Source organism: Odontesthes bonariensis, chromosome 2 (genome assembly GCF_027942865.1).
Source record: "Odontesthes bonariensis isolate fOdoBon6 chromosome 2, fOdoBon6.hap1, whole genome shotgun sequence".
Classification (NCBI taxonomy): domain Eukaryota; kingdom Metazoa; phylum Chordata; class Actinopteri; order Atheriniformes; family Atherinopsidae; genus Odontesthes; species Odontesthes bonariensis.
The window spans coordinates 22,709,332-22,722,250 of NC_134507.1; the positions used below are offsets into that span (position 1 = coordinate 22,709,332).

Sequence of the window (12,919 nt, forward strand, 5' to 3'; positions counted from 1 at the left end):
ATGGGTTATTTAATCATCAGAGCTCATGTTCTCCATCGTTACGATTGTCAGATTCTAAAAACAAACAATGAGAAATGCTGTCCTCTGGCCTTTATGCAGCCATCTTGGTTTGCAGACACTGTCATTAATGGTGTAACTACACAGCAACAGCAGTAGAAAGATAGCTGCACAGTTATCTGCCTTTATGCTGATTGAGGCTTTTCGATACATGAAAGCACAGCTCATCAGCAGACAGACAGGAAACATAACATTGATGCTGTCAGACAGACAGCTCAGTGTCTACTTTTTGAATAAGTGTACGTTTTAGTTATTTATGTAGACTGTATTCTGGTCCGTTTTAATATGTTACAAATAAGTGAGATTATTTCTAAATCACTAAATTTTCCTTCGGTTCTCCGGTAATGAGATAAGCAGGGGTTCATTTGCCAGACTTTAATGAATGTGGATCATAGGTGGTGTACACAGTTTTGTTTCACACCAGGTAATATCAGCCACCCCTCTTTAATCCTGAGCATCCTCACACAGGAGTATTACAACTGTAACTGCCTTTCAAGGGCTTCTGTGACACAGACAGGCACAGCGGAGCAAACTTTAGTGAGCAAATTGAGCTGTTAAAAAGAAAAAAAAAAGGAATAAGCATATTCAAATCTAAGCATATTTCGGCCACATTAACCTTTTCCAGGGAGCAGGGCTTTTGTAAGGTTCTTTCCACCATTTCCACCATGGGAACCAGAGGCTAAACAAAGTTCTAGAGGAATATTTTCACCTCAAAAGGAAGGTAGTACTTTTGAGATTACCCAATATCTTCGAGGTGGGGTTTGTAACAATGAACTTTTCTAACTGTTCGAGTCTTCTCCACATCTTAATTCTGTCTTTCTGACTCAGTCATCTTACATTTAATTTCCACCATATCTCTTGAAAATTGTTTAATGTTTGGAAAGAACTACTACATGAGCAGGTTAAACACCGTCTTCGTCATGTTCTGTGGATAAGACAAACAACGTGTGTGTATGTGTGTGTGTGTGTGTGGACTACAGGTGGAAATTAGCAAATGTTGCTACAACCTGGCACAAGGCATCTCTTCTCTCACAATTAATGCTTTTGTGCATTGTCCCCGTTTTAAATAAATAAATAAATTAAATGAATGTTGTTTTAAGCGTGCATCTGCTTTCCCAGACCAATTGTTTAGTCTCACTATGCTATCTTAGAGTCTTGGACCATTTAAGGTCATATATTGTGTGACCATATGAGCAGAGTGGAAAAGTACAAACTAGGAACATGGACTATTTAATATGCATTCATAATGTCTCAGAACAAAGCCAATTTTAACAGTTTCATGTCTGCCAAAGTTAGAAATCAAAGTACAGAATAAAACAAGAGCTGTGTACCAAAAATATTTGTGATTGTCAGGTCTTAAATTAGATATGTTTGTTTGCCAACTGATCCTACATTTATAGAAATAGTTAGTTTTCATATAGAAATTAAAATGAATATATATGTTAAGCAAATGTTAAGAACTGTATCAGACTATAACGAATCAAACCAAATCAATCGGAGTCAGAACATATCTTCATTACATTTTGTCATACCCCTTGAATATAGGTGTGCATCAGCTTAATAAGGGAGAGATACACACTCCTAGTAGCTCCAGCAAGAATTTACATGTGAAAGTATGACAAGCTTCCTTTAGCTGGTGATGTGAACTGAAGTGAGACAGAGATGAAAGCTCTTCAGACTTTACAGAAAAGAAACCATTGTGGCCAGTCAGTCAAGTGAGAAACAAGAGGAAGTGAAAGAGGGGGAGGAGTGACAAAAGGGAAGGAGGACAGGAAGGTTTGACAGGAGTAAAAAAGACAGTGAGGACGAGACAGGAAGATGACATGAGAGATGGTAAGGAAGGTTGAAGCTAAATGACTGGAAGGGAGGATGGAACAAAAGCCTAAACAATTTCATGTAAGCCATGCTTTGAACAAAGAATGATTTAAAGACCCTATAGTTCTGAAGATTAATCACTTTAAAGCCATGTGATCTTAGGCTTCTGATGGACCGCCAGCTTAAAGGGAGGAGGAATTAACAGGAGCGAAAAGCTGCGGGAAAAGGAAAAGACTCACGTCTCTAAAGACGGGTTCATCACTTTGTTTCAGGAGCATATCCGTTGGAAGTTGAAAACCATGAAGGAACAAAACAGTATTTGGGATGCTCAGGCAACAAGGATGACAGCAGAATGCGACTTTTAAAGTAAAGGAGATAGAAACGGACACAAAAATCAGATGTTTGAAGAACAAACGCCTGGTGAAGATGTACAGGAGGCATCCAAGAGATAGATCACACACTATTCTATAACACTCCCCTTACCCCCCTTGTTTTATGGCCCCGATCAAAACAATTTCCTTTTTAAATGTAATCTGCCCACCTCAGGGAGTCCATATCAATCAATGATTCATCAAAAGATCAATTAGCAGACCCCTACTTGCTGACTCATCCCTGCACGGTGACAACACTGTGACTCAAACTGAACCTCTGCCAAAATCCTGCAACAAATATACAACTGTTCCATGCCTCTCTGGCTACTTCACATCCACTTGTGGTTTTCCAGTCATTTAACATGGACTCCTGTACTTTTTACTGCTTGGATCTTCAAGCTGTCACACCATGGTTCACCAAAAAAAATTCACTCCTTTAAGCACCTGGGAAACAAAGATCACTTGAGTCAGCTTTCTTTATCCAACATTGGCAGATTAAAAAGCCCACTGTGGAACACACAAATAAACAGAAGTTCGACAGAATCAAAATAACTGAGAAGAAACAGGTGAATTACAAAAGGTTAAATTGTGTGTAAAAAAAATAAAAAAAAAAATAACACAACCTGGCACTGAAGTCTGGGACAAAGAGTTTGTAGCAAAAACTTATTTTTTAAAATTTCAAGATAACATAGCACCGAGTAGGATTTTAATACCGACTTACCATATCATAAACGTTTAGGATGATCGGCTCGTTTGCCATCACTGGCATCTGGATTTCCGTCCCTTTTTCTCTGCGGGTCTCTCCTCCTCCTTCCCTCGGTGCGAGATCCAAACTCTCGCCCTCCAAAAATAGACCTTCCTCTGCTTACTGCCGTCACTTTCACGGATGATGATCACCGTGACAACTCGGTTTCAAAACTGCGAGTAAAAACATTACAGTTTCGATTATATCTTTTATCGTCCAACATCTGACTGGCTTTGTCCAAACCCCCGCTGACGGAGCAGCAGCAGCAGCGGTGGACAGATGAGCCTCCTCGCTGACAAGACGAACCGACTCGCTAAAACCGCTCGGTTACCAACGTCGCGGAGAGGGAATTCTGTCTTCCAGGGAAGGGAATGGCACGGAAAAAACTAAAATTCATTTTCCCAAACAAGCTATTAGTAGAAACAACATACTTGAAGTGTATAAACTAACAATTTATTCTGTTAAAAAACAAGGACTTGCTCGCTACTTCATTATTAGCTGGCTAACGGTAGCATTGGAGGCAAGATGCAACGGCTGCCGAGAAAATTTGATGACGAGAGTCAGTGGGCGAGTGGAACGACGAGTCCGCACTCGATTAATCAACCGGAGAGCGCAGAGCATTGTGGGGGATTGAGTTTCCGAGGCTTCGGTTTAGACAGCCTTCTAAAACCTTGCATTTTTAGCCTCTGAAGAAGCTATACACACAGTGGCGGTTCTAGACCAAAATCACCAGGGGGGCCGAGGTGGGGCCAGTGTGTTTTTAAGGGGGGCACATTTATAACCATATATAAAGACAAAACATTAGTTTATTTTTTACGTTTTATTCTATATTTACAATTATTTTTGTTGGGTCTAAAAGTTAACCCAGCTGGAACACAGTTCACTCAAGACAACCCCAGTGATCAACAAAACACACAGTGCACAAGATTGTATTTTTACTTGCAAGGGGAGCCGGACGGAGTGACAGAACTTACTTACCTTCACCCGTGCTCAAACGACTCCGTCCGACTTTCCCCGTGTAGTTCTTTTTATCACACAGCTTAGTTACAATCAGCATACGTAAAACAATCTTGTGAGCAAGATGCAACAAATGTTTCACTGGGACATCTAGTTCCTCACATGTTGAGTGGTTGCACATCCTCCTACATGGGAAGACCAGAGCACCCTGTTTCTCACAGTTCCCTTTAATTACTTTGTATCACACTAAGCAAAGTCCACACACTACATGTCTGTCTATAAAATGTTGTTTACTCAAAATGAAAATCTATATACAGTTTTCCAACAATTTTTCACAGCATCACATTACACTATCTATTTAAATTACATGGTCATTATCTCACTGTAGTAACAAGGAAAAATAGAAAAAGATTTACAATGGTCTCAAAATCAAACCGTCATCATCTTACCCTAGAAAGAAATGAAAAAGAGTAAACAGAAAAAAGAAATTCACATGCTGTGAGTGGTCTCAAAATCCCATAAAGCATTTGCATGTGCACTTGGCTGAAACACTACAACAACAAGATTCTGCGATTGTGACTCCTTGAGAAACGGTCTACAAATGCATCAAGGTTCAAAGCCTTTAAATGAAAGAAATTGATCATTTAAAACTGAAGATTTGAACGGTGACTGACAAAACTCTGACCGACTGACTTGGGGTGTGTGTGTGAGACCGGTCTTTGTCTATGTGTGTCACTGCGTGTGAGAAATCAAGGTTCCAACTCATCTCATCCCTTGACTTTGGAGTATTTAGGATTAAGAACACACACGTAGTTTTGGTGAATATAATCGAAGTTCCATACACATTCGCACACAGAGTTAACACAACGTCTTACATATATAATCTTAGGCTAAATAAAAGATTGAGTGCAGAGACACTCAGATTTGATTCATTGTTATAATTGCCGCATTGATAGTTTGTTGAAATAAGGTTGATTTCTTTAATATTGTGAATTTTTGTTGAGTGCATCCTATTATTATTGAATACTGCTGTGATTTGTTTTAGGTTTCTAAGTTCTGTTCAACAGGCTTGTTGAAGGTGTTTGGCTTTCAGGGGGGAGAGCGAGGCGCTGCGCGTGCACTCTCATGCTGTTTCTGTCAAGTATGGGTGTGGAGGGAGGACACAGATGCGGATTTTTCAAAACGTAAAAGGGTGATTTATTAACAAAAAACAAAGTGCAAACAAAAAGCGCAGCAACGCTGGATAGAACTAAGCATGGCATGGAATAAATACTTAACTTGGGAAGGGTCGAGGAACATGGAACAAACAGGAATCATGCATGGAAGCCAAATAGGTCAGGTAGATAGACAAGGAACCAACAAACAGACAGGGGAGACAAGAGACTAAATAGAGGGCTGGGAGTGATTGGAGAGTGAGTGCAGCTGGAGACAATGGACAGGTGAGGGGAATGAACTAATTACCTGGGTGAGGGAAGTGAGGGGAAAAAACACGGCAAAACTAAAAACCAAGACATGAACTGAACACAAAAACGCAACTTAAAACATGATATTAAAAAACACAAGTCCATGGGCGTGACAGAGCCCCCCCCCTCAAGGGGCGGATCCCAGACGGCCCAAGGGAGGGAGGGAGGGGCTCGAAGCCGGTCAGGCGGGGGACCAGAAACGGGCATGTGGTACCAGTTTCGGGCAGCAGGAGGCATCTGGCGGACACCCAGACGGCGTGGCAGGAACAGGCGGTGGTCCGGCGGACGCACGGACCCCCGATGACGTGGCAGCAGGCGGTGGTCTGGTGGACGCCCAGACCCCCGATGACGTGGCAGCAGTCTGGTTGGCACCCAGACTTCCGTTGGCGCGGCGGCAGGAGGATGGATGCCCAGACCTCCGTCGGCACGGCGGCAGGAGGAGCCGGGGACCGTCCCACGGTCGGCCGGACATCCGGCGGGAGGGGAGCCCCCCCCCTTCAAGGGATGGAGCCCAGACATCCCCAACGTCTGGGGGTGGGAGGGAGGGGCCCGAAGAGGTGAGTCCATGGGCCGGGGCCCCATGGGCTCTGAGGCTTTGTCGGCCCCTGTAGCCTCTTTGTCAGGCTCGGGGGCCTCTTGGTCAGGCTCGGGGGCCTCTTGGTCAGGCTCGGGGGCCTCTTGGTCAGGCTCGGGGGCCTCTTGGTCAGGCTCGGGGTCGGGTTCGGGGTCAGGCCCTGAGGCCTCTGTGGCTGGGGCCAGCTCCGGGACGGTTGGGGGTGCTGGTCTCTGGACAATGTGGGTGGGGGTGCTGGGTCTCTGGACACTGTGGCTGGGGGTGCTGGGTCTCTGGACACTGTGGCTGGGGCGCTGGAATGAAAAACTGGAGAGGTGAGGGAGGTTGTGAGTCGTGCAGCTACCTGTTCTGGCTCCAAGCCAAAAACGTCCAATGAAGCAGCGCGGTGAACAGTCCTGGCATGATCCCAAGCGCCCTCCAGGTTATCATGCCACCTCCGGAGCCCCCGCCTCACCGACAGGAACGCCAGTAGCTTACCAGCCACCCAAAGTCTCTCCGATGCGGAGCCCCGCTCAATACTATGAAAGAGCTGTTCTTACAAGTCCCAAAAGCGGTTGGAATCCGCCGCGTCCATTTCTGGTTGGTTCCTTCTGTCAGGTTGTGGTGTGGAGGGAGGACACGGATGCGGATTTTTCAAAACGTAAAGGGTGATTTATTAACAAAAATACAAAGTGCAAACAAAAAGCGCAGCAACGCTGGATTCAAAAGACTTAACTGTGAAAAAATAAACAAAGAACTAAGCATGGCATGGAATAAATACTTAACTTGGGAAGGGTCGAGGAACATGGAACAAACAGGAATCATGCATGGAAGCCAAATAGGTCAGGTAGATAGACAAGGAACCAACAAACAGACAGGGGAGACAAGAGACTAAATAGAGGGCTGGGAGTGATTGGAGAGTGAGTGCAGCTGGAGACAATGGACAGGTGAGGGGAATGAACTAATTACCTGGGTGAGGGAAGTGAGGGGAAAAAACACGGCAAAACTAAAAACCAAGACATGAACTGAACACAAAAACGTAACTTAAAACATGATATTAAAAAATAGGGCTGTGACTCGATTAAAATTTTTAATCGCGTTAACTACAGGCTTTGAAATTAATTAATCGAAATTAATCGCATATACTTTATCCTTTAGAAAATTAACATTTTCAACAATATTTCAACAAACACAGAACATATCCCTATTTGAAATCTGAATGTAGCATGCATGAAAACACAGTATATAGAATCTTGGATGTTAAGCTGTGTTGGGCCCCCGTTAGTTTCCACGCTAGCTGCTACATGTTTAGCATTGAGGTGATATTTGAGGCTTGATCAGCAGCGGCGCCAGCGATTTTTTTTTTTTTTTTTTTTTTTTTTTTTGTTGGGGTTGCTATGCAGTTGCTGCATGAATGTGAGGGGTTGCTAGTCAAAACAGCACACACCCCCCCGCGCATCAACGCAACAACGTTACTGACCCATTACTCCACCTTCTGCATGCAGCCTTGCATAGTGTAATGTAGCCTTGCATACTGTAAACTTTAAGTTATCAGCGGAGCTTACTGCTCACAAGCAGACAGATGTCGCACTGTGCGTTGTGGTGGAACAGCTGCATAGAAGGTCCAGGGGCAAGACAGCCCCAGCCCGTGTACGCAACCACACACGCACACACAGGCATACCTGTCCATCTCATTCATTCATAGCCTGTTCACTAAGGATAAAATAGCCAATCCACAAAGGCTACTTTGCCCACTGTGTTCCTCAAATAAGTTTTGATCAACTTCATCTTGGAAAAAAAGAGCTGGGAGTGAATGAGCTACAGTGCGGACTTTCTATTTCATCTCATCTGACGCACAACAGTTGTAGGCGACAACTTTCAAGAGATAGTTCTACCCGGCGGGCTTCCAACAGTAGCCTCGTACAGTGCTAAATCACACAGGCACAACATTACGTTCAAACTTGTTGCTCACACCAGTCTGTCCGCTGCCACAGCGGACACATAGCCTACTCAAGCCAATCTACTCGCATCACATTATGGCAGAGGAAGCACGCTGGCAACCTAACATAAAGTTAAAAGTGTGTCCGTTATTTTCAAAAGATGGTGCTAACTGCACTGACACTAGACTACTTAGCAAGTAGCTCTTGATAGACTGCACGCACCTAGAGTCGACTAACAAACCAAGTCACAAGAAGACTACTGTATTTGATAATAGTGTTTCGGCGAGCATATGAAAAAAAACTGGGATTTCCTACCTTATTTGTGTTACTTGAAGAAGGACATTCTCAAAAATCGCCATATTCCAGTTAGAATCGCCAAATATCCATTTAGAATTGCAGTTTAGCTATGTTATGAGTGAATGGGTGCTAAAATGAGAGGAAAACTGTAACATATGACTATTCTAAAATGAATTAAACTGAGAATACAATTAAATAGGGTTTCTATTTATCTCATAAATCTGCTTTATGGAAATATTATTTTAGACCTCCGATTTCCCCGGGTAATTTAGAACAGACGTGATTGGCTGACTGTAGAATGACATCACCACTGCTACTGTAGATCTAGGAACAATGTGGATAGCCGTTTCACTAGTAAAGCTGGTGTTTTATACCTTTCCATATGTATATTTATCAGCTAAAGAACGAAAAACGGGGATAGGCTACCACGCAGCAACATACGTGATTCTTTACTTCTTAATATTGTTGTCGTTGTTGCACTGCACTTCTGTTCTTTGTGAGCAGTAAACCTGCCTCTAGCCCCAAAGTTGGGGTAGCTATGGGGTTGCTGACCACGCTCTTGTCGACGCTTTGTCGACGCTTCCATCCGTCTGTATTTAAAAAAAATAATAATAATTATAGTGTGCGATTAAAATGCGTTATTTTTTTTAACGCGCTAATATGTGTGTAGTTAATTAATCGAAATTAACGCGCTAAAGTCCCAGCCCTATAAAAAACACAAGTCCATGGGCGTGACAGTTTCCACACTCACAAATGTTCGTGTGTAATCACATTTTCTTTCCTTTTTGTTTTCCAGAGCACTTTATGGTTGAACTGTAATAATTCTTTAGGTAATGTGCTAATTGCAGAGTTGTTATCAGTCGAGTAAATGAGGGTTTCGCAAACTTAGAGGAGAGTTTCTGTCTCTAAGCCATTGTTTGTCACGCCATTCGACGTGATTTTTGACATTCCTGATAAAGAAAGTTTGTCGCTTATGCATCGTTTCTGTATCTTTTGGTTTGTATTTCTCCCTGTCCACAGCGTGTTAAAGTGTATTTCTTTCTCTTTCTTAAATTGTTACAGAAGTGTGACAAACGCCATTTTGAGTTGAAGAATAGGGTGCGTTTCAATTGTTATGTCTTGTTCATAAGATTACAGATTGGGAGGAGTTAAAGGGATAATTCGGAGTAAAATGCACTTTAGATCAATTTACGGGATGTTGGGAGTACATACGCTGAGTTGACATCAAAATCATGTCATTCGGATGTGTTTTGAGAATTTCGATTTGACCGTTTTTAGCCAAAAGTCGTTAGCCTGGAAGTGATGAGGGCATCGAGTATCGCCGCTACAAAACGCTATTTTTATACCTCTTCTACAGCTCCAAACAACATAACACTTACGTGGTAGTGAGTAGAGGGTCCCTAAAGCCAAACCGAAGTGTCCCGAGGTCTTCATGTGGTCGGATATAGAGTCCAGAATGAATTTAATCAAGCCAGTACCTTTCCGGAAATGTTGTTGCTGCAGCTGCCACTACAGACCGTGGTGAAGTTGGTTTGATATTGGTTTGAAAAAAAAGACACCTTATTTCCTTATTGTGAATATCTGTCGAATATCCAATATCAAGGTCGGTGGAGATTTGCGGACATCCTGTAGGCACATTTGCTGTGACGGCTTGTTCAAATAAACTTCCCCAATGAAAGGCTGACCGACGCGTATTCGACTCCTTTTCTCCACAACATAAGTTATCAAAGAATGACTCTTGCCTGAAATCATTCAAAGTCTGAACTAAAGCTTCAACTAAATCAACAGCCCTTGAAAGGTCAACAGTTGTTGACTGGAGCATATCCGAAAGCAGCTTTGTTTCCCCAAACAATTTCCGAAGTGTAACAAGATGTACAACAAATTCAAGGTCAATTTGGGCCAGAAGACCACGGGCTTCAGAAGATTTCTCTCCTCTGCGCTCTTGAGCCACCTCCCGCAGCACCTGTTTTAAAGCAGGTAATCTGTCCGTTATATTACAAAGAGCTAAAAATCGGCACGCCCATCTGGTATCACTTAATTGTTGTAGCTCTCTTGTGCTGCCATACATCTCCGTCTGTACAGCCAACCATTTCGAGTGCACATATGACCCAGAGGTGAAAACGTACAGGGACTGTAATAATGCAAATAACTCATCTGCTTCTGGGACAGCTTTGACAGCATCCACAAGCACTAAATTGAGACGGTGTGCACTGCAGTGAATGTAAAATGCATATTTTGCTTGCTCCCTTATTCTTGCCTGCACACCTGAGTGTTTACCACTCATTACTGCTGCACCATCATATGCTTGACCTATCAGGTGGTTTTTATAGTCCAGCCCGTGACGTTCCAATAAGTGGACTATTTTTTCTGTAAGCCCTGCTGCATCAAGTCTCTCTGCACATTCAAAATGAAGGAAACTCTCCTTGATGACTCCATTGTAGTAGTAACGGAGTATGAAAGAAATCTGTTCTTTCTTTGACACATCTTTTGTTTCATCTGCCATGATGCTGAAGAATTCACCATCTTTTACTTCATCAATGATTTCTGATCTAACCATTTCAGCCAAACAATCCAGCACCTCATTTTGAATTATTTTGCTTGTGTATTTTGCATTATGAATGGTTGTCAATCTATGTTTAAAAACTGCATCATGATTAGCAACTACATCAAGAATTTCCTTGAAGTTGCCTTTGTTCTTAGATTCCTCAGACTCGTCATGTCCTCTCTGTGCTATATTTTGTCTAGCTGTAAGCAAGAGTACTTCACCAATTGTTTTAACATATTGCCTATTTTCTTTTACTTGTTTAGAGTGCTCCTTATTAAGAGCATCTGCCAGAGTTGCATTACTTCTGACCGCTATCTGGTGATCTCTCCACGCAATCATTGCCTGCTTGTGTCGGTCTGACTTTGTATGTACTGAAAAACCTCCCTCTCTTTCAGTTGCCTTTTTCCAATTTTTAAAACCCAATGGTGAGTCAAATACCGTTGAGGTTACATTTGCTGAGCTAAAGTGGCGGCATGCAAAACAAAAGACTGAGTCGTTCATCACAGAATACTCTATCCAGGGGTGATTGTCATACCAGCTGGCTTGGAAGCGGTGCCTCCTGTCCCCCATTAGTGTAGTGGGGAAGGTCTTGAGATGTGGCTGCACTGGAGTGTCATCCATGCACTTGCTGATATCTGGAGAAAGACGTATTCAGTTAATATGAGAGTGAAACTGAGGACAACATTAATGTATCATTATTCATTTATTAATGTATCTAGTTTACTTATTAATTATTATTTACAATTAGAGTTTACCCTTTACATGGACAGAGTATGAATTGTAATTAGGCCTACACTGCTTACACACACACTATGCACACACAAAACATCACAAACCTGATGGTGCTGTAGCCCTACTTGACATGCATGGTGAATCTGGTTGTCCTAGTGAGTCATTGGATTGTCTCTCATTCTGTCCCTCAATCTGATTCTGAATGTCCTCCTCACTTTCAGGCTGCCTTTCAGATGCCTCACTTTCCAACTCTCCAACCTCCATGTCTGGCTCTCTCCATAACTTCCTCTCTCTCCTCCTGCTCCTCAGCTCTCTCATGCTGTTTTTCATCTCCCTCACTCTCTCTGTTTTGTTTCGCAAAAAAGGACATTTCACAAATAAAAATTAAGTTACATATTGCTGCACAACGAACTTTTAAGAAAGATGAAGGTTCTTAGTGAACATGATTGACATAGGCTAGGCTGACTTCACTGGCTTTGCTTATTCACAAACATAACAAGAGCAACATGCGTGATTGAGCGTAATAAACATATTGTAATGATGAATAACAGTAAACACGAATCTGTGCAAACAATGACATTACGAAATGAATCGTTTTCCCTTACCTTCTCTGCTTTGCAGGTTAGTCCGTTCAGGGCTCCGGCTTAACCGTGAGAAGCAAGTTCAGAATTCGCGCCGCTGCTGGTCTCTTCAGGTTGCAGGTAACCGCGTGTGTAGCGCGTTAATGAGTCCGTCTAAAAACACGTCGCGTAGGCTACTCGCGTTAGTTCCGTTCTTCAAACGAGCGCACGTCGCAGTAAGAAATTAATCATTTAAAATCATCGGCTGATCGGTGCAGGGGCCATAACAGGGGCCGAGAGCAATTTTACAGGGGCCCTGGCCCCCGTCCAAAACCGCCAATGTATACACATGAAATAAAAACGTTTGGAGAAGTTAAACTTTTAACTATTTTGCACATTACTGACTTTATCAGTTCATCACATTTTTCAATATTCTAGAAATTGTTCATTGGACGCATGCATCATTTCAGGCTTAAAAGCAAAACCAGAGAAGTGTGTGAAACTTAAAACCATGTATCTCTGACTCGTTTTGAAGTACACTAACCTTTGTGAGGCACATTCCTAGCCCTGAAAATACCCTGGAGCGTCAAGTCCAGTGGGTTGAAGTGGTTGCTTGAAATTTTTCAGCAAAAAGAGAAAAAGGCCAAAGCACTACTTTAAAAGTAAAATGACACAAATGTCGCTCTGGGTCATATTGGATTAAAGGATGTGATTTACACATTGCATACATGTTATTTTAAAAGGCCCTCTGATGCCTTTTACACAGGACTGAAGTCTCCTCATTTGTTTATTTGCCTGTAACATGGAAATTGTTCACAGCCAAATATTCTTAAGGATGTCTTGTTTCCTTTAAATCTGTGGCATCTGAAGGGGGTGTGACACAT

The 12,919-nt window shown here is 42.6% G+C and overlaps 1 protein-coding gene across 1 annotated transcript in view; it reads right to left on the reverse strand.

The window, feature by feature from the left end:
* Nucleotides 1–12,169, reverse strand: part of desi2 (desumoylating isopeptidase 2) — a 29,208-nt gene extending 17,039 nt beyond the window's left edge. Inside the window, exons 1-3 of the mRNA XM_075479782.1 lie at nucleotides 12,081–12,169; nucleotides 11,279–11,378; nucleotides 2,965–3,161 (exon numbers count right to left, since the gene is read on the reverse strand). Of these exons, the coding sequence (XP_075335897.1) occupies nucleotides 2,965–3,012 (48 nt within the window). The 5' untranslated portion in view covers nucleotides 3,013–3,161; nucleotides 11,279–11,378; nucleotides 12,081–12,169. The remainder of the gene's footprint in view (nucleotides 1–2,964; nucleotides 3,162–11,278; nucleotides 11,379–12,080) is intronic.
* Nucleotides 12,170–12,919: the final 750 nt, after the last annotated feature.